We start from the raw sequence: 20,418 nt of genomic DNA on the forward strand, positions 1-20,418 counted from the left end.
GAAAATCGCGTTTCTTTGTTCTAAAAGTTTTGGAAGTTTCCCGCCTGACGTCTATGAAATTTTGTGCAGTTATTTCATTCGGATTTTGTAGCCAACGTAATTTGGCCTGTTTTCTCTTCTCTGCTAGTTCGAACCATGGTTTGTTCCTACGTATTTCCGCGTGTCCCAATTTTTCTTTTGAGAGAGAATGCTTCGTAAGCAAAGAAAAGAATTCAATTGCTAGAATATTTTTCTCCATAATCTGTTAACTAAAGAGTATATGACATGCGTCATTTTCCGTAACGATTCCTGTAATGTTATTGAGATTATCATCATTTTGCTGAAATACGAGTATTGTTGCGTCATACATAATTTATATTCTTTCTTCATAGTTTTGGGGAAGTCATTATTTATATTATTATAAAACAATTTTAACGTTGATCTTTGTGGATGCCTAATTAGAAACATACCAATTATAAATATGCAAATATTCAGATTTCAGAATGTGTTCACGGCAGTGATTTGTAATACTGATATGTACTACTACTTCATCTACATCGCCTAATATATAATATACTCTATAACAGGTTCACCTCAGAGATCAGATTCATCTAACGTAATATGTGTTTCATCTCCCTTCTCTAGAATAAGCCTCAAATCTGCCCACCACCCAATGTTGAAGACAACGAATGGAGTATTTAGGATTTTGTTTCCAGGGGCTATGTCCAACAGAAGGAAGTGGGCAATTGCTCACATGAGTTTGAGAATTAAATATATTTTAATTTTGCATAAATTGAAGTTATAATGGCAAGAATTGCATACCGATAAATCCTATATGATATGATACAAAAATTTAGGAGTGAATTTAACCCTTTATTCTATTCATACAAGAAAAAGGAAGCATCCTCTTGGCCTTCCTAATTTCCCGGGCTAATTATTCCCCCGTTTTGATTTTCTTTAATTCAAACATTTTCTTCCTTTAAAAATATCTTACCGATTTATTTTTTCTTTTGTTACGATAACCAAAGTCCTGTCATGTTGATGTCCGCGCAAGTTGGTGTGGAGCACCAATTTCGCTTATCAACTCCTCTTAGTTTTGGTGTTACTGACGACAGCCGACTTGAATCACAACTGATAACGGTCGATAAAGTATGATAAGCGAAATGAAAGAAAGTAACATCAAGAAAAAGAAACAGAAAAGTAAAAACGACGCAGTTCTTACACGGAATGAAATTTGACAAATACAGTATTATTTCTGAACAAAGAGCATAAGATAATGGAAAGTCAATGACACTCTCAGAAATGGTAAAAAGGATTATTGTTGTGCGTGGAATGCGAAAAACTAACAAATTTATTTCGAGGGGAGCTTGAGCCCAGTCCGATAGCCTCATAAATACGCCACTGAAGACAATTCTACTCCCCTGATCATTCACAGCATTGTTTTTCAACTTCATAAATATTTCGAACATCGCTTGTATGTCTTACCCGTTCCCCCCAATGTTGAGGACAGATTTGCGCCGATGCCCTAACCTATATCTGAACCAAAATAAAATTAACTATACAACACACTGTTCGTTTTTAGGTCTTACTATAGATCATAACCTGACATGGGGATTTCATATAGAGTCAGTTATTAATAAATTAAATAAAATATGTTATGCACTAAGGATTATTAGAAAGAAGGTGAATTTAAAATTAGCTAAAACCTTGTACCATTCGTGTTTTAACTCTATCTTGCAATATGGTATCATGTTCTGGGGAAATTCAAGTCAGAGATTTAATGTTTTCAAAATTCAGGAGAAAGCCATACGAATACTTTGTGATAAGAAGCCAAATTTTTCTTGTAGACATTTGTTTAAGGAAGTCAATATACTTCCTTTGGATAGTTTATATTTGTATCGTCTCTTTTTGTACTTGAAAGAACACTCATCAGCATTTGTAACAAATAAGGATGTACATAATCATAATACGCGAAATAAGAATGATTTTCATTTGTGTAATCACCGGTCAGCAATGTATCAAAAAAGTGTAAGTTATGGCGGTGTTAAGTTGTACAACATGTTGCCTATTGATATAAAGTATGAAGAAAATATGAAAAGGTTCAGACAAAAGTTAAAATTATTTCTATTAGAAAATTCTTGTTATACGATTGAGGAGTACGTAAATATCATGACAAGGTAATATTACTTTATTTTACTCATGTAATTTTTTTTTTTTTTTTTTTGTATATATGACGCATGTTACACTTACTTGAGAATATTCCTCGTACTTGTAAGTTCATACAAAAGAAATAAATACAATACAATACAATGTATAAAAAGAAAACACTTTTAAGCTACACGACTTTTTTCGAAAAAGGACTAAAATTTTAATTTTTTTCTCGTCCCATGAAGTCGTTCGTCATAAAATTGTGAATAATCCATTTCATTTTTTTTCTAAGATGAAATCGTATGACTGATTTAAGTTAATTCATTGTTGATCGCTATATATAGCAATTTTCCTTATCTACAATATTAGATATACCACTAGAAGTTTAAAATCAACGGTTCGCATGCGGCTGACAAAGTGAAAACTAACATTTGATGCTGAGAATTGGTTTTTAGAGTAGGGACTAAAAAGTATTCAGAAAAATAAATATTTAGTGGTATGATTTTATTTAGTATGTCCGTTTATGACTAAAACTATGTTCTTTTATGTTCCACAATATTAATCACAAAATTCATGTTGGTGATAAAACCTTAGAGTTTCATTTTTTTTTAAATTTCTAATTCGCATATATAAAATTATTGTAATTACTGTATATACATCAATAGTATAGTAGAATATGAAATTAATATTGTAAGTTCCTATAACAAATATGAAATTATCATCATCCTGTACTATATACCTTTATGTTCAGTGGCTAAAATATATATGAAATAGCAGTAGAAATATTCGCCTTTGTCACCAGTTCGAAATATGATTTCCAAACCTTTGTGTAAGTGAAAAAAGATATTCGTATTCTGAGCATCAAAAATGCCAGAGTTCCAAATTTTGTCTCTGTATCAAAGTTTAAAAACAGGTCCCTTTCTCCCTCTGCAGGTGACATATTATATTTGCTCTCAACCCCTTCGGAGTTGGTGCAATAAATAAGATATTCATTTTCTGTTTATCAAAAGTCTCCAATATACCACATTTTGTCTCAATATCCAGAGATTCAGAAATGTTTAATGGTTATAGTTAAATTTCCATATCCCTTTTCGGTAGAATTTCGAAAATTCGTACTTATGAATGTTACTTCCGTATCCTATGTAAAAGAAGAAATATCCCATATGAGTAATAAGAGTAAAGTTTCTCTCCTTCTCCATTCCTTCATTGTACTTCTTACTTAGGTAAATTTTTGCCCATATATTGTCCTCTGGTAACTTATCGTTGCTGTATCTATGATGTACAGTGTATAGCAATATGTATAGCTGTTACATATGTTTTTTTCTAATATTATAATTGAGTGAATGGTGGTTTGTATGTTTGTCTGCTATTTAAATTCACACTATTCAACCATTTGAAAATAATTCTGGAGCATACAAGTAGTCAGTGCCTATCCCGAACTTGTTTTTTTTTTTTTTTTTTTTTTTATCATGTGTTTCATTAAAATTCATATCATAAGGCGAAGGTTCAAACTTGATGTCAAAATCATAAGGTTGGTCAGAACGAAAAGTCCTCTTTGACGTCTTGTGGAAAACTCACATCAGCAACACAATATAGCAATGGCCCAAGGTCACGGGCATAACAACACAACAAACTCAGTAAAAGTTCAGCTAATAGGCTAGGATACCCAGACAGTCACAAGACAGTGTGTTGTTGAACAGGGCATATGAACGTGAATCACAGAGAACATGTTGCTCAAAGTATGGTGGACGCTCCCCGTGAATTGCAGTATGAAATCTTTTTCACCCACTGTATTCTGCTGACACCACTCCTTCCGAGTGCCACTTTTCACGATGTCACTTATTGGGAAGGTAGACCTTCCCTGATGATCTGGCGGTGGAACGTGAGGTTGAGGACTTTTCGGCATTGCAGACTCCATACTTCTTTCCATATGGAATCTAATCGTTGGCTGAGCGACAACAAAAGTGTGTACTTGAAGCGGAGATAATTTTGATTGACCAAGTATTGGAGTTTTAATTTCTTCTGGCTTTTGAAAATGGTGCTTCGAGGAAGACATTTTATTCGATTCAACCTAATGGCCCGATTGAAATGCGCATTCTGACGGAGGAGGGGCAATTGATTCAAATGTTTTATCGCGTCGTCTCGTAAATTTTGTGGAAGTCTCGTTTTGTAAATTTTTGTACAAAATTTATGCCCCGATTATCCTCTAATTTCATCTAGAAATTATAACAATCCATCCACATTACCAGAGGTCCACAGGTTTGTGTGTGTGATGTACCAACATTTACACGATATTTATCATTGGAATATATTGCGTAACAGCTTCCGTATTTTTAAATGCTGATAAATTCTTTATTGCATTCCTACAATCACTTTATTAGTTTATACTTTTTACACAAAGAATCATGTAGCAGTACACACGGAAAAGAAAGTATTTGACAGTTGACAAATTTTCTTTTGTAAATAACTCGGGAACAAACGAATTAATTTTGGATATTTTTGTTGCTATCCTTAGAATAGTTATAATTTGATAACTTGCCAAAACCAGTACTCTAATAGGTTAATTTGTTGTTGAGTTATTAGGAAAATAAATTTTGTCAATTGAAGAATACTTTCTTTCGTGACTCTACAACAATGTTTGAGATCTAAAATTTGGGTGAAGTAGCGTTGCCCACGAATTTATAAAATTTCTCGTCTCGTCTCGAAAACTCGACAAGAATTGTTATGTTTCTCGAATTTCAAAATTTACTTCTCTTCTAATGAGCAACACTAGTATTATTATAACGAACTTTATATCTGCAGCAATAAGTATTAAACGGCGTGACAAACATCTTGGCATTTGAAGGCGGCGCTCCAAGTTCCCTTTAAATGCTGCTGGCAAATGAGAGGCCAGCGGTATTGCCACGTTTATTTTGTACACATCCACGTCTATCCCCTGTCACCTTATCGCGCTGTAGTTTGTTTGTTTGCCCATAGCCACACCCCTTTACCACTCGGCAACGTCGCGCCAGAGCTTGCGTTTTATTTGTTTATCTGAAATGTCAAAATGTTTGTCACAGGCTTTAGTAACTGGGTAGGTATGACGTCGGATCATGCTCTTAAGACAGAGAAACCGGTAGAACAAAGGAGGGGAGGGGGCGAGGCAGGAGAATGGACGACAGAAGGGTTGTCAGTGTGCCGGTAGTCACGTATCCACGAGATCTATGTATGCAAAACTGTCGATGTTCTTGGTTGCCTGTTACCACTGCCTTTATCAGTCTAGCGTTTTATTCCCGCCCTCCTTGCTGACTTAGGGGCTAGCGTGCAAACCTTTGGTCCACAGAATCGCGGGCCCGGCGGGAAGGCATTGAATTTTGAATGCATTTCTGAGGTTTGGATTCCATCTTAAACTGTAGGTCCACGTCTCATATATCCTCGGTGCTGAAAAGGAATGCTAAACGTCAACTAACAACAACAGTTTTTTCGCCTCTTTCCTGCCTATTCATACAATTTGAATTGATTTGAATTTTTGAGTTTAGTATCCCTTTCAGCAGCGAGGCTATGTGAGACGTGGACTTACAGTTTAATGTGGGATCCGAGCTATATGAGATCCTGCCGGGAATCGAACCTAGGTTTCCCACGAGAAAGATGTGTACGCTTACCGCTTAGCTTTGAGGAAGCTCTATTCATATACCTAGGTAGTTTGCTGAGAATTAGAGCAGCAAATCGAAGCGTTACAAAGCATCAAGTTAGAACTAACTGTTCTTGACACTAAATTTGCAAATCTGATAAATGATAGAAAAATGTCAACTATTTTACTTTTGTAATGGAATCAGCTAATCCAAAGAACACAGTTCGTTTCTAAAATCCGTAGCTTCCAGTTCCCCTTGAAAATAGCTAGCCAATGATAGCGCTTCAGTATTCTCACGCCTGTGGTGACAGAAAATGCACTATACAGACAAGCTGCTGTTGACTAATTTTAGTCTTCTGAACCACACCCTTCGTTACGCGACAATATCGCGTTCTGATCTTCATTTAATTCACTTACTTCACTAATAAACTGTCTTCGAACGAACCATTCATTCACATACTAGGCCCTATTTGTAAACAGTCTCTCTAAGTCAGGCGCACACCTAGAAATTTTTGTTGCTGGGGGTCGAATACTGCAGACACTAAGTCTATGTAGTATTGAATTGTTATTCTACACTCGAAAAGGCAATAAGTAATTTTTAACTACTCGCATCTGTATTCTCACAAAAGATGATAGAACTAAATTGATTTTACACAAAGTATGAAAAAAGAGGAAAACAGTACATATGAAATGTAATATAAAATCTTTAGACTACACCAATAATTTCTGTAGTAAAGCAAGTATATTTTATTATAAAAGTGAACAAGTGTCGAGTTACGAAGTTTGGTGGGTCCAAACCCTGTGGACGCTTCCAGCGGGATACGTTCCTACTCGAATTTCAGTCTGGCCAGTCTATTTCTTTATCATGTTGTTACACATTGATAAACTATCTTGTCATTTTGCAAGAATCTTGGCTTGTCGTTTTTACAAATAAGTTGTGAAATCAACAAAAATGTGTCTGATGAAACTGTTCATTTCTTGTTAATTAGGTACATTATTGAAATAATATTAAATTGAGAATGTGCTTTTTTTCTGAATGACACAAATAAAAAGCAGGAATTAACGAGAAACCGACGAAAGTTCAAGTAATATTGTGACTTTGAAAAAGAAATATAAAAATTGAGAAAATCAATAACATTGTTCTGAACGATAGAAGTATCAATATAACAGAATCATTGCAAACATAAATAATATCCATATAAAGATGGTGAGACAGTAGATCGTGAGTTGTTCCCTTGAAGCAGTTTATAGCCAATAAACTTATTCTGGTACTTCTATTGACAAAATGCCACCATATCTATTGGATTTAACCACATTTAATGGACACAGTTCTAGTTTCTGTAAAGATCAAGTTGAAAACAGCGATTCTGCATTACTGTGCGTAATAATAGAAGTTTCGTGCATATCAAAGAACAGAAAGCGGAATTGAACATTTTAAGTGCATAGAAATAAGTTTGTAATCTTCTGACTATGAGCATCTTCTTCCACACCATTTTTCAATATCCAGTTCTCATTGTTAAAATACAAGGCACTTCAAAATGAACCATATAAAAAGGAGTGATCGACGACTGCGATAATAAAGTTATTGTGGAGATATAATCTGCAATCTCAAAGACAAATTCTCCACGTTTCATTTGATAACACTGAAGACAGTCATTTACGAAATTGTCTGGTATATAACATAGCAACATCAGCAACAAATAAATCTTATTATATGTTCTTCAATACACTAAAACGCCATCGGTAGCCTTTGTTGAGAGGCATTTCTAGTTCAGATTTCACAACCACAGCAACACCACACCACCGTAAGATGGATAAAACTAGGAATGTTGTAATATAGAGGATATGCCCATACTGAAACATCGTGAAGCCATACTTCACAGCTTTGCTGCTCCCACTCCACCATCTTTGTTTGCTCAACTTATTAATATAATCAATGTCCCATAAGTTAAAGTTAAAAATTGCAATACCATACATATGCAGTTCCTTGAAAATTAAACAATCTAAAGTGAGCTTGATCGCGAAACTACAGGGTGCGGCACGTAAAACCGGCCCGTCGTAATATTCTGGTATATTGTCTTTTTGGCAACACTTAAATAATCTACCTTCCTACCAAGAGATGGCGTGTCGAGGTCGGGTCGACTTACGTGACCTGCAGCAGTCACGTGCAGCCGCAGCCAGTGAAACTTGTCGAAACCAGTTGAGAAAAAGGCCTCGTTGTGTTAAGCTGGGTGAGTGTCAGTGTGTGATAATGCCGTATTCGATACCCGAGCGTGTTCTTTATAACTAATGCTCATCATGAGGACGAGGCGTGGTTCCACCTGTCTGGGAACGTAAATTCCCAAAACAACCGGTATTGGTCGACAGAAAATCCACACGCAATCCACCAGGTACCCTTGCATGATGAGAAGATTGGTGTTTGGTGTGCCATTTCCGCCACACGCGTTATTGGGCCATATTCTTTGAGACGACAGTGAACAGTGACGTGTATATGGGAATCCTGGAGGAGTTTTATACACACTTGATCGAAGAGGAGCGTCAGTTATGTTACTTTCAGCAGGACGGTGCAACATGCCACACATCAGCTGCATCATTGTCTCTTGTGCATGAGATGTTTACACCAGAGAGGACAATCAGCAAAGGCTTTTGGCCTCCTCGATCACTAGACTTGTCCACGTGTGACTTTTACTTATGGGGACTGTTAAAGGGAAGAGTATACGAAACAAATCCACACACAATTGAAGAACTCAAGACCAGGATCCAGGATGTCACCAATAGCATTACAACACAAGAACTGACAAGGGTATATATGAATCTCCTCAATCGTGCTCACATGTGTGTTGAAGTGGGCGGAGGACACTTTCAGCACCTGCTTTGAAGGCTGCTGTGAAGGTGAGTAGTCATATTCAATACATTACATTTCATTTTATGTGTTCACTTTACGGGCCGGTTTTACGTGCCGCACCCTGTAATTGTAGTTACTGATCCGAAGTCCGACTTAGCGCTAATCTCATTGAAGGTAATGGATTCAAGCTGATTGAAGGTCTCACCTAACCCCAAGCTCGAAAGAAATATTGAGCACAAGCACAAATGAGTGCAACGCCCACTGAGGATAAGAGTACAAGCTCCGTTAACAGAAGTGAACCCTAGCCCAGTTGAGGAAAGTGAGCCAAAGCGCAAGCCCATTTGGGAGTACCAACTCCGAGAACAAAACAAATTGGTGAGCGCGAGCTCCACTGCGGGTAGTAATCCTAAGAACAAGTGAGCACATGCTGGAATGAAATTAGTGAACGCGAGTTTCAAGGAGACTTGCGAATACGAGCCTCATTGAAGTATGTTAGAACGAATCCAAGTAAGCACGAACCTAGACGAGAATAGTGAGTGAGCACTGAAGATAATGAAACCGAGCCCAAATTAGTTCAAACCCCGCTCACATCAGTGAGCTCGAGCCCAGTTAAGTGAGCCTGAGCGCAGGTAAGCACAAGTGCAATTAAGATTAGTGAGCCTGAGCCCCACTCAGAAAATAAGTCCGATTCCAAGTATCTGAGCGAAATTAGTGAGCATGAGCTCCAAGGAGGCCAGTAAGTGCAACCCTCATTGAAGAATTTGAGCCTCAGCCTGACTAGCGCGACCCTCTACGAAAATAGTGATCGCGAGCCCTATTGAAGATAATTAACTTCAGCCAAATGAGGGCAAGGTCCAGTGACGTCAGTGAGATCGATCCCCATTGATGATAATGTGCCCGTGTCCCTCTGAATGTCGTGAGTCCAGGCTTCTAAACTAGTGCTCGACAGAAATTAATGAGCTCAAGTTCTGAGGAGGCTAGTGAGTGCAATCCTCATTAAAGATTGTAAGCTCGAGCCCGAGTAAGCGCGAGACTCTACAAAAGTAGCAAGCGCAAACCCCACTGAAAGTAATGAACTCGAGCTTGTCCAGGCATTCCTAGACTTCTGCTTGTCCGCTAAACACTCGTGAGTGAATTTGCTTTACACAACCCACTGTAGTTACATAAGTGTCTCCAATCGATGTTTACAGGGCACGGTGGCTCAGTGGTAAAACGCTTACCTCTGGTGCGTAGGGACCCTGGTTCGATCCCCGGCCAAACCAAATAAGCTTGCGGAGAACATCGTATCCGTGGATTTTGTCAGCGTACTTCCGTTTTCTCCCACATTCTCATTCCAGCATTTCTTCCATCATCATTTACATGTCTTCATTATCCGTCTCCCTTAGCCAGAAGGGCAAAATCGTGCGACATTAGACTAAAAATTTTTATTTATTTATTTTATTTTTTCTTTCATTTCAGTATTCGTGACACCATATCGAGAAGCTCGAGCGAAACACCATAAACAGGTAAACAGCAGTTAATTTAAACTGAGCTCATAACGCAAAAGCATTGTTGTTATAAATCGTAACTATAGCTTTTAGGTCTGTCCTTATAGTTGAAGAAAAAGCAGTAAATTGTAATAGTTCACTACACAATTTTCAAATTTACTTTCAATCTATAGAATTGTGTTTCTCAGAGAGTAGTCTGTGTAACACTGGTAAACCACAGTGCGGTTCTGGTTGGATGATGCGGAACACGATGATATTTCAGCCACGTTGAGATGTATAAAATATACGCACTAGGGTTACTAATTTAATTTTGTTTCACTTAAAATAATGCTTGAATGTATTTGTAAAGGGTATACTAAGTTAGAAATGATTTTTTTTTCAAATGAATCTTTTATCTATATATCAGAAAATAGTAATATTTCTTATAATTTAAATTTGTGAAACAATTTTTAAGAAATTATTTTTTGTCTACGTACTTACAAAAGTTCCTGGTAAGCTGTCTTTTTAAAAAACAATAGAGATAATATCTTGTGTTAAAAGCTTCAAGTTGCAGTATTAGGTGCTAAATTCAAACATAAATATAGATATTCTTTTTTTTTTCTTTTTCCAATTTAAGTAGCTTCATATTAAGTCAAGAGTCGCGGTAGCGTAGTCGGTAAGTCGGCCCGAGTTCTATCCCCAGTGGGGCCGGGAAAATTTTCTCATTCTATTCTGGTTCAACATGGCTGTAAGGTTTATTCAGTCTTTCTGAGATGGGTAGGTACCTAATGCAACGTGGATAAGTAAAGGCGGCCGGAGATTAGAGGTGACAGTATCACCTCCATTATGTGTCGACATTAAGGAAGTGTGTGACCCCTTTACCTTAGCACGGCTCGAGGACTCACTAAATCTGTCCTATTTGGAAGCTGCCAATAAGACTTACCTTATAACACCGCTTTCACTAGACATGTTACCTAGAAGGCGATGTTATATTGTCGAAACTGTTACACAAGTATTAATAATATTGTAAAGTTCTGCTTCTGCAGATATATGTAAAGTATGGGTAGAGCTAAATTTTACACGAAAACGTTTCTCTCACCATCGAATTTTATTATAAAAGTCTCCTTATTATAAATAGTGTAATATAGAATCACTCTAATATAAATAGTACACTAATATTGGGTAAAGAGAGGTATCCGAAGGCCCGAGCAGCCTAGAGAAGGATCTTCATAGAACTCCGAGCAAGCTAAATGGAGTAGATTTAGGATCCCTAACACTCCACGCAAGCAGAGGGAGGGGAGTTGAAAGCAACAAAGCTCCACGCAAGCCGGGTGGCTGAGGTTAAGAATTCCCACAGAATTCCGAGCAAACTAGGGAGGAAAGGAGACCTAGAGCTCCGAGCAAGTTAAAGGTTTGGGTTAGGTAGCTTCTAGAGCTCCAAGCAAGCTAAAGGAGTGGAAATAACCAGCCAAAGACTGATAGTAGTTGCTGTGGTCCTCCTGGTTTTATAGTCTCTTGTCGTCTGCCATTGTAGTAATTCGTAGTAGGACGCACATGGTTGATGATTATAAATATTAGCACGTGTTGGTTGTTAGTAAACAGAGCCATGAGCAGGATATTACAATATGGCGGAGTTTAGTTTTATTAATACTGGTAACCTATCTCTTTCTACGACACACACACACACACACACATATATATATATATATATATATATATATATATATATATATATATATATATATATATATATATATATAATTAGGTAATTTAAAAATAATATTAATATAAAAAAACTTTTCTTTATTCAGTTCTTATTCCCATTACTAATGTATAATTTCTCCATTTTCTTAAGGCAAGAACAGTTTATTCTTTTGAACTAAATAAAACAAATACTTACATTTAATGGATAATCGTCTTTGTCGCATGTATTCCAGGTCCTCTTAAAAGCCGCAACAGTGTGAGTTTCGTTTTGAAAACCTCTAAGGAGTCTGTAATTTTGTGTCTCATTTACGTAAACCGTTCCATCTGCAGAAGCTCTACCATCCTAAAGTAAAAATTAAAAAAAAAGTCTGTGTAAAGATTCACAATACGTAATTATTATACTGAAAGTTATTACAGTTAGCAGACATTTAATTATGTCGTTCAACAAATATATAGCAGACCTCGAACAGTAATTACTTATATTGTAGTGTGAAAATTTATTCACATTAGTCTGTATTCTCAGCTCATGGAGTGAACTGTAGCGCTTATAGGATAAAGGTGTTATGTTACATTTTTCGAAACGTTGAATTCTATGTTATTTGTTAGTCATGCTACATAACACATTATTTAATGAGTCCGGGTGAAGAGATATGGAGACGATGAAGGGTGTATGTTAACAGACAAAGTTGTGAGAGTCAATTTTCCCGAAATGTACAATTTGTTACATATCACCTTTATCCTCTAACCACTTCAACTGTTGATTACTTGAGTTGCTGTCAATCTTTTGAAGTGCTAATTGTAACAGCCTAATATTTGAATTACAACATATTGGTATTATAAATTATGTTGTAAAATAACATTGAATTTGTTATGATTTTCAAGGCCGTCCGGTCCCAAGTGGTCCAAATATGGTGTGCTCAGTATACAAGGGAATTAAGTCCACTTTCGGTCATTTTCGACATATTTCACCGTTAAGATCCCTATTTGTGTGAGCGCTCCCGGGTTCGATTCTCGGTGGGGACACTCGGTCGAAAAAGTGTGAAAGATTTTTTCAGGCCAGCCGTCCTGAGTGAGTTTTCCTGGATTTTCCTCATTCACACAGGAAATGTCGGAGATGGTATCTAACATACAGGCTGCTTCCTTTATTCCCTTTCCTCTGATACTATGATCGCCGAGAAACGTCAACTCTCATATGTGACAAAGTAATATGGTCCAAGATACCGAGAGCCCAGAAATCTAAATCCTAATCCTAGGATCTCTGTTTCAAGTCCCTTTCAAAGTTTAAAAGATTCATGTTCAGATATTGTAAATTACATTTATAATGTAAACAACTTCCAATTCACGTACTTAAGCATACCGTACAAACTTTATGCCCCCATTTCTCACAACATTGGTAATTGGATTTGATTCCATTGTGCTCTGAACACCCCGTATCATAGCTCAATCGTAAATTAGCTAACATAGACTGTATCATATTTTGGCGCCATGAATTTGAAAGATATGTTCGATAAAACAAATCTGGTTGAATTCAGGGAATAGGTAAATATTGAAATTTTCGAAATAGTATTCCTGAAAAACTAATACAAAATAATCAAAACAGTGGATTGAAATATAACAATTTTAACTCCAAATACGATATGCAGGATAAACGCATCAGTGATTAACCGTGTAACGATAAGTTTTACTTCCTAAAATTATTAAATATGGAATTTCTAATTGAATCGTTGAATTCGTAAACCAATCATCTCTATCGAAACTAACTTTTAAAAACAGTCAAACAAAACTAAATTAGTCAATATGTACCTGACATATAGAGCTGTTTTCATTTTTGGACCGTAGAAACTGTTAAAATTGGTTTTCGAACTTAACGATTCAATTATGTCTTCACAGTAAGTAAGTACGGCGGAGGGATTGAAGATTCAAGGGTACATATGTAACGTTTCTCACTGAGAGATTGAATTATTTATTCACTCGTAAATAATTTTTCATCATTACATGTAAAAATCCTGTTGTTGCCTCCCTGTTCTTGGCAATTTGTACCGCACATTTAACAAAAACCTAACTTAAATACATTCATGCATTGGAAGAACCAACTTATTACAGCCAAAAGTAATGAGGTAGTAATAATAATAACTTTCTCACTATCATTAACACCAAAAGTAATAATAACTTTCCTATGACGTGAATTGTATTGATTTAATAAATTTTCACTATTGACAAAACATGTACTTTACACATACACGTGCCAAGTATATTTTGCGAAAATCAATTCATCTTTCATCAAATGCTATATCAGAGCTGAACGTTTGAGGGTGAGTATAGGACTCTGTTATAGATTTTTGTTTGTGATTTGTTTGCAGAAAAACTACGTTTTGCTTATTTAATATATGAAGAGAAAATAACGAGTGGGAACTGGGAGTCGCTATACTTTGTGAATTGAAATCTCTTGTAGTTTTGATAATTTAGTCGAAATATAAAATTAAACTAAATGAGCTTTAATATTCTAGCTTCAGATGCTTGTTTTAGGGTTTACTAATTTATATCGGACTTCCGAAGAGAAACATCAAAACAATTTAGTGATCGTGTCAATAGCGACAACTCCCAGTCACGACCCCTCTTCAGTTTTATTAGGAATAGGAAAATAAAGAGTGAGAAAGAAGAAGGTAGGAGAGAAGAAGGAGAAAAGGAGGGAAAGAAGAAAGGTAGAGTAAATTAGAGGAGAAGGAATTACTGGATGAATATGGGAATATGGTGAAGGAACTCGAATAGTTTTTAAAAGGTAATTCATATCCAAATGCTATTACTTGGGAATCAATGCTGAAGTGATCCGGAAGAAACACATGTTCCCTCATACGACCCTGACCTGGATCCAGGCAACAGCACAAGTGGGAGTTGCCCTAACCCAGCCCAGGTGACGAGAAAGTTTAATTTGGTTAGTTTATCCGTCATTTTGAAATGTAAAAAAATATATTAAAATAAATAAAAACCCGTATCCAGTATCTGAATTCCCAAAGTGAAGATCAACCACACATTTGAATCGGCTAAGAAAGATTTTTTTTTTAAGTCACGTATATATCTCCACAAGTATAAGTTTTGAGATTTCTGAGAAGACTGTCGTTATTCTGGCTCATCCCTTTATTTTGACTTTTCTCACAGAGTCGATTTTGAGTACTTTTGAATTAGCTATCTTCCATAACCTTCGTCATACACTAACACATATGAGATGCTATTACACATTTCCGAACATTATCCCAGTAAATCAATATTAATGCTACCACTTAAAAACTAAGATTATTATTCATTCACGCATACTCACATACATACAGGACAGCGTATCGACATGGATGAAAATAATGTAAAAGAAACCATCTAACTACAATTTGATGAACATTTATTACATCTATTCTAGAATTAGACACGAATTATCATGAACGTGCAATCAGCATACATATGAATATATCCATCTACATATAAATTCGAACAATAGCGTTCTGATGATATATATATATATATAGATAGATAGATATAGATATATAGATATATATATTAGCAGAAAGGTTACAAGAACATTTTATATTTGGATATCTATATATAGATTCACTTAAATTTTTGGAATATATGGTACGAATTAAAAGAAATGATATATTTATAGTTTGCAAGATCATAGTTGAATAAAGGAAAAGAAGAAAAACACTTTATATGAAGATTTGAATGAGTCTTTTCTCATATATGAAGATTTTAAATAAATTTACGAGCCCTGTCTCGTAACTAGCAATAAGCGTTAATATCACACTAAATATCAAAGCACCTTTTTCTGTTGTCCAAACATTTCACTTTACTTTACTTTTCGTATGCACACATGAAATTAGGTTACAAATCATAACCGACACATTATGTCTGTAGATATACTTAAGAGTACGTTTCTCCCACTTTTGGATAACAAGGACAAAGTTTCGTCTATACTATCAAGGCGACTAATTTACCTCTTTGGTCATTTCGATTGATTTACCAGTTCCTTGATTAGGTTTGAATCACTATCGCTTTATATCATTAGATGATCACATTTATTGGTAAATTTGCACAACTCAAGAAAAAAACTAGTAATCGAGAATTTCGCAAGTCCAGAAGCATCTTCATGGGTGAGAACACGTTTATAATGGTGAAAACACTGGTTGAAATTTTAAGATTTGTATAGGAGGGATGGAATCAAATGTAATTCATACAGTAAGATTTCAGTTTAATGGTCTGAGGATAGCTTTAGTACTAAATTAGAGTTACGCCGACCTGCCTTAAACCCATGCTACATGCAGTTAGTGTAATATTAATGTTAATTCTTACATACGTTATTAAAGAATATCACACAGATTGAAACGAATATACAACATGCGGCAGTAGTTTTACATTTACACTTTATATTTATCGGATATTCGGTGACCGTGGCAACCAAGAACTACTCGGGGTAAGATACCAAGGCCCTTTACACATATGTTCATTTACTCAATTTAATATTATATATTTTACGTCAATATTATATTCATATTCAACACATATTCATATCTTAACATATACATATATTCATTAAGTATTAAATCTCTCAAATTATTAACCCTGACAAATTGAATTTTTAGGTTGCAACACTTTACAATATAAATCCGATATATCGCATATATATACACATTCAACTAATTCCCCGCTTATAACCATAAAATTCATATTCTCAAGTAGTCTATTTAGAACAGTGGACATTCAATGTGCGAGACAGGCACGTAAACACAAAATATATAGATGTAAATGAAGCTATCGATATCGATAATACTTTTAGGCCCAAACAACTACAACCTTCACATTCAGAGTTACCAGTGGCAACAAACGTAGGAATAACTAATACCTTGACAAAAAGTTCTAAGCGGATAATAATAGAAGGAAACGAAAGTAAAATTTAATCGTAGACCGGACAGTTGCTCGCTACTGCGGTTTGTCAATATAGTGCAAAACATTTACTTCATACTTCACATCAATGAATACCTCTACGAATCGTGTCTCGCGACGTCTCAGTTGGTAATTCACTTTTAAATGCTATATATTAAATAGTTGATATTTGTAAAGCTCAAAACTTGGGGGTAAGGTTAAAAATTAAAAACTAATCTTGAAGAAGAGAGTAGAGGAATAGATAAGGAAGAGAGAGGAAAAGCGGCGCCAAAGGAATAAGCTAAGACACTAAAACTATGAAGATAAGTGGTCGAATTTTAACCTACAACAATCTACAGCCAAATATACCTTTATATTCCGAAAATGGTTGGCTTACTAAAATGCGTAGCCTAAAATAAATATCTCCAAAGCAACAGCAAGTCCGTGCCCACAAAGGAATTTTCAAAAAGACAAAAGCTTTAGGGAAATTCCCCTCCTCGCTGTAATCCGGCTGAGACCTTGGAGACTCCGGCACTACCGGTAAGTCAGTGTAGTCTCTAATCTGTAATTTCTAAAATAAAATAAAAATTATCCGACCCCTCAGAAACTGAGAAGAGTTTAGAGGAAAGTATGGAAAACGACTAAAGTCTAACAGGGATTTGCCAAAAAGTAAAAAATAAATATAATTAATTTTGTACTAGTAAATTGTCTGCCAAATCTTACTGGTCGCTCCCAGTAGCAAGATTCGCTACATCTTGAGGCGTCAACTAATTTCAAACACTATATACTAGAAATAAAAGAAGTGAAAATTTATGGGTATCTTGGTTTAGACGCAGTGGTACTTTATTACTAAAGTCTACTGCAATAGATTTACTAGATTATTTAATCTGTCCACTTCGTCACTTCTACACACAATAATAAACTTAGCGTGGTCGGGTAACGTGGAAAAAAATTCAAAGTTGCTGGGTATTATTATAAATATAAGTCAAACGCATATATCTAAACTGCATTAATTATGCAAACAGCTATTCTGTCATGTAATTAACTGTGAGGTATCCGGGATCATTTGCCATATGGCTATTATTTGTATTGTCAGGCTGGTTCATCAAGTAACCGGTGTATTTACTGTGGAAAAATCAAGTGAAAAATACCATCCATCGTTTTCTACATATCACACTACCCTCATATAAAATTTTGACGTGATAATTAATGAACTAAGGAATTTATATATATATATATATATATATATATATATATATATATATATATATATATATATATATATATATATATATATATATATATATATGCAATACTTCGTAGAAAACTTTACCACTGGGCACATACACATGAGCGCCTTGCTATTTATTCATATTCATCACTATACGCATTTATATATTAATAATATTAATACTACTCCCTCATTTGTTTATCTATTCACTTTTTCTACTACGTCGATTTATTTTTAGACACCCTATACTTCATCAATAAGCCCAAGACTGTTCAGAGCAGTGTAACTAACTATATTAAAATCAGCAATTACCATAATTCATTAATTAGCACGTGTGATCCTATATGAACTGACTATGAATTTCTTTCGTAACAAACTACGGTATAATTCACTTCACGGCTTCGAAAATGCAATGAAAGTTCAATGTTCTAAAGAGTATTTAACTATATATCAGAAAATGTCAACAATGTAATTGCTCACAGCAAGCAACGGATAATGAGAATTCGTACGAGTTACGTAGAAACGCGAAGATTATTATTATTAATATTTTGATTACTAGGTTATATAAATGATCGTGCTTTTCAGGAAAGGTAGCTTGCAATGTGATTTATCAAGAAATCAATTCTTATGGGCCTAAACTAATATTCACTTATTATTTATAGCAAAAAAGGAGTCATTTTCGTGTTGACCAGATCACTAAGTATTTGAAGGACATTAGCAACGGACAGGCCTAATACTAAATTCAGACGCGGTGGTGCTAGTAATATGAAAACAACCCGTGCATAATTGAATAGTCTTTGCACTGTTAATCATGTTTTTTGCACTATTTTTGTTCATCATAAGCTATGTACTATGAAATTACGGTACGGAACTACTAGGAAATTCTTTACGATGGAGTAACGTACTTCTCATGACGGACCAAAAAGATAAATAAATAAACAACAATACACTGTCAATCGATACATATTTCATACTTTCACTCGCACCTTACTTCTAGTATTTACACTACTCACAGACACATGCACATTACATTCCACATACCCAAGAAAGTAAATACTGATACATATGACTATACATACTAATGCATATATTATCACACCACTCAACTATATATGAACCAAATAAGATAATTTTACCAATCGCCTCTATGAACTGAAAAAGGAAAACGAAATGATCAGGGCCAAATAGCCTTTCTGCAAACTAAATCAGGTTTTCCAAGGTACGATTAACGTCACTGAAAGATATATAATTGTGAGGGTCCCTTTCCTGAAGCAGGCACGTAGTCAAGGAAGGGGGTCCGGGGGGTTCGGACCCCCCCCCTTCGAGACCAGAAATGAAAAAAATAATGAAGGATAAAATAAAATGAAATGACAAAAAGAAGGATCAGTGTTAAAAATTAAAAAGAAAACTACAGGAAGCTTTTGCTTACTCTTTCTTATGAGGAGATTTGTATTACTTGCAATATGGTGGCGAGGTAAGCAAGGTATTCTGGAAGAGTCAGGGAATTTGAAATTTCAAGAAAAGTTATGGTATTCTCAGAATTCCTGCTACTAGTCAGGGAGATTTCAAGCTTTTGAAAGTATAAGTGCTGTTGTGTAACAGCGAGGACATTTTTAATCATAATTTTTCGTTATCGCATACTTGCACTATCAAACATGTTATTTCAAGGACAATATTCTGTTGCTCCTTTAATCTGTCATTTGGAACCGACAATAGTTGACGGAATAATAAAAGAAAATTATGTTGAAAGAAAGTTCTGTTAGCATTTGATTCAAGAGAGAAAGGAACGCATATATTGTAAAACTAGTTGAATATACACATGCTTCGCACAGGGGCTGTGTTTGGAAGTCAACACCTGTGGGAGTATCACCATTGATCTCAGCGACCACGAAAAGTATGGATTTGATACTAATATCGGTCATTTTGGGCTATTTTTTTTATATGTCTCGCTATTCACCCCTCGCTGACTCCCGACCTGCATACTTGCAAGTCATCGCTAATGGAAGTGTCACCATTGATTGCAGCGACCGCGAAAACTATGAATTTGACACTAATATCGGTCATTTTGGATTACTCTTATATGTCTTGGTATCTCACCCCCCCTCCGGTGACCCCCGGCCCGGAGCCGAATAGCGTGAATTTGGAAGTTAATGCGACTGGAGTTTCACCATTGATTTCAGCGACCGCGAAAATATGAATTCGACACTAATAGCTCAAGTGGTAGAGCGTTGGTTTCGCATTCGGGAGGTCGTGGCTTCGAATCTCGCTGCCTACCATCCTGACTGAGGTTTTCCAGGGTTTCCCTCGGTCCTACCAGGCAAATGCCGGGATGGCACCTACTAAACAGGCCCTGGCCGATACCTTCCCAAATCCTTTCCATTGTTAATGTTGTTGGATGTTCAATGTAAAATGGCCTCTCAGCTGTATCTGGTGACTGTTAAATAAATAAGAAAATAAATATCGGTCATTTTCTACTACCTTTATATGTCCCGGTAAACGCCCCCCTGAGTCTCCTCTGGTTCGAATT

The 20,418-nt window shown here is 35.8% G+C and overlaps 1 protein-coding gene across 1 annotated transcript in view; it reads left to right on the forward strand.

Annotated features, from left to right (window-relative positions):
- Nucleotides 1–20,418, forward strand: part of LOC145661667 (uncharacterized) — a 70,204-nt gene that overhangs the window by 42,196 nt on the left and 7,590 nt on the right. Inside the window, exon 2 of the mRNA XM_081726993.1 lies at nt 10,041–10,087. Within this exon, the coding sequence (XP_081583119.1) occupies nt 10,041–10,087 (47 nt within the window). The remainder of the gene's footprint in view (nt 1–10,040; nt 10,088–20,418) is intronic.

The sequence above is a fragment of the Thermobia domestica genome, chromosome 10 (genome assembly GCF_964235325.1).
Source record: "Thermobia domestica chromosome 10, izTheDome1.hap1.1, whole genome shotgun sequence".
In the NCBI taxonomy this organism is placed as follows: Eukaryota; Metazoa; Arthropoda; class Insecta; order Zygentoma; family Lepismatidae; genus Thermobia; species Thermobia domestica.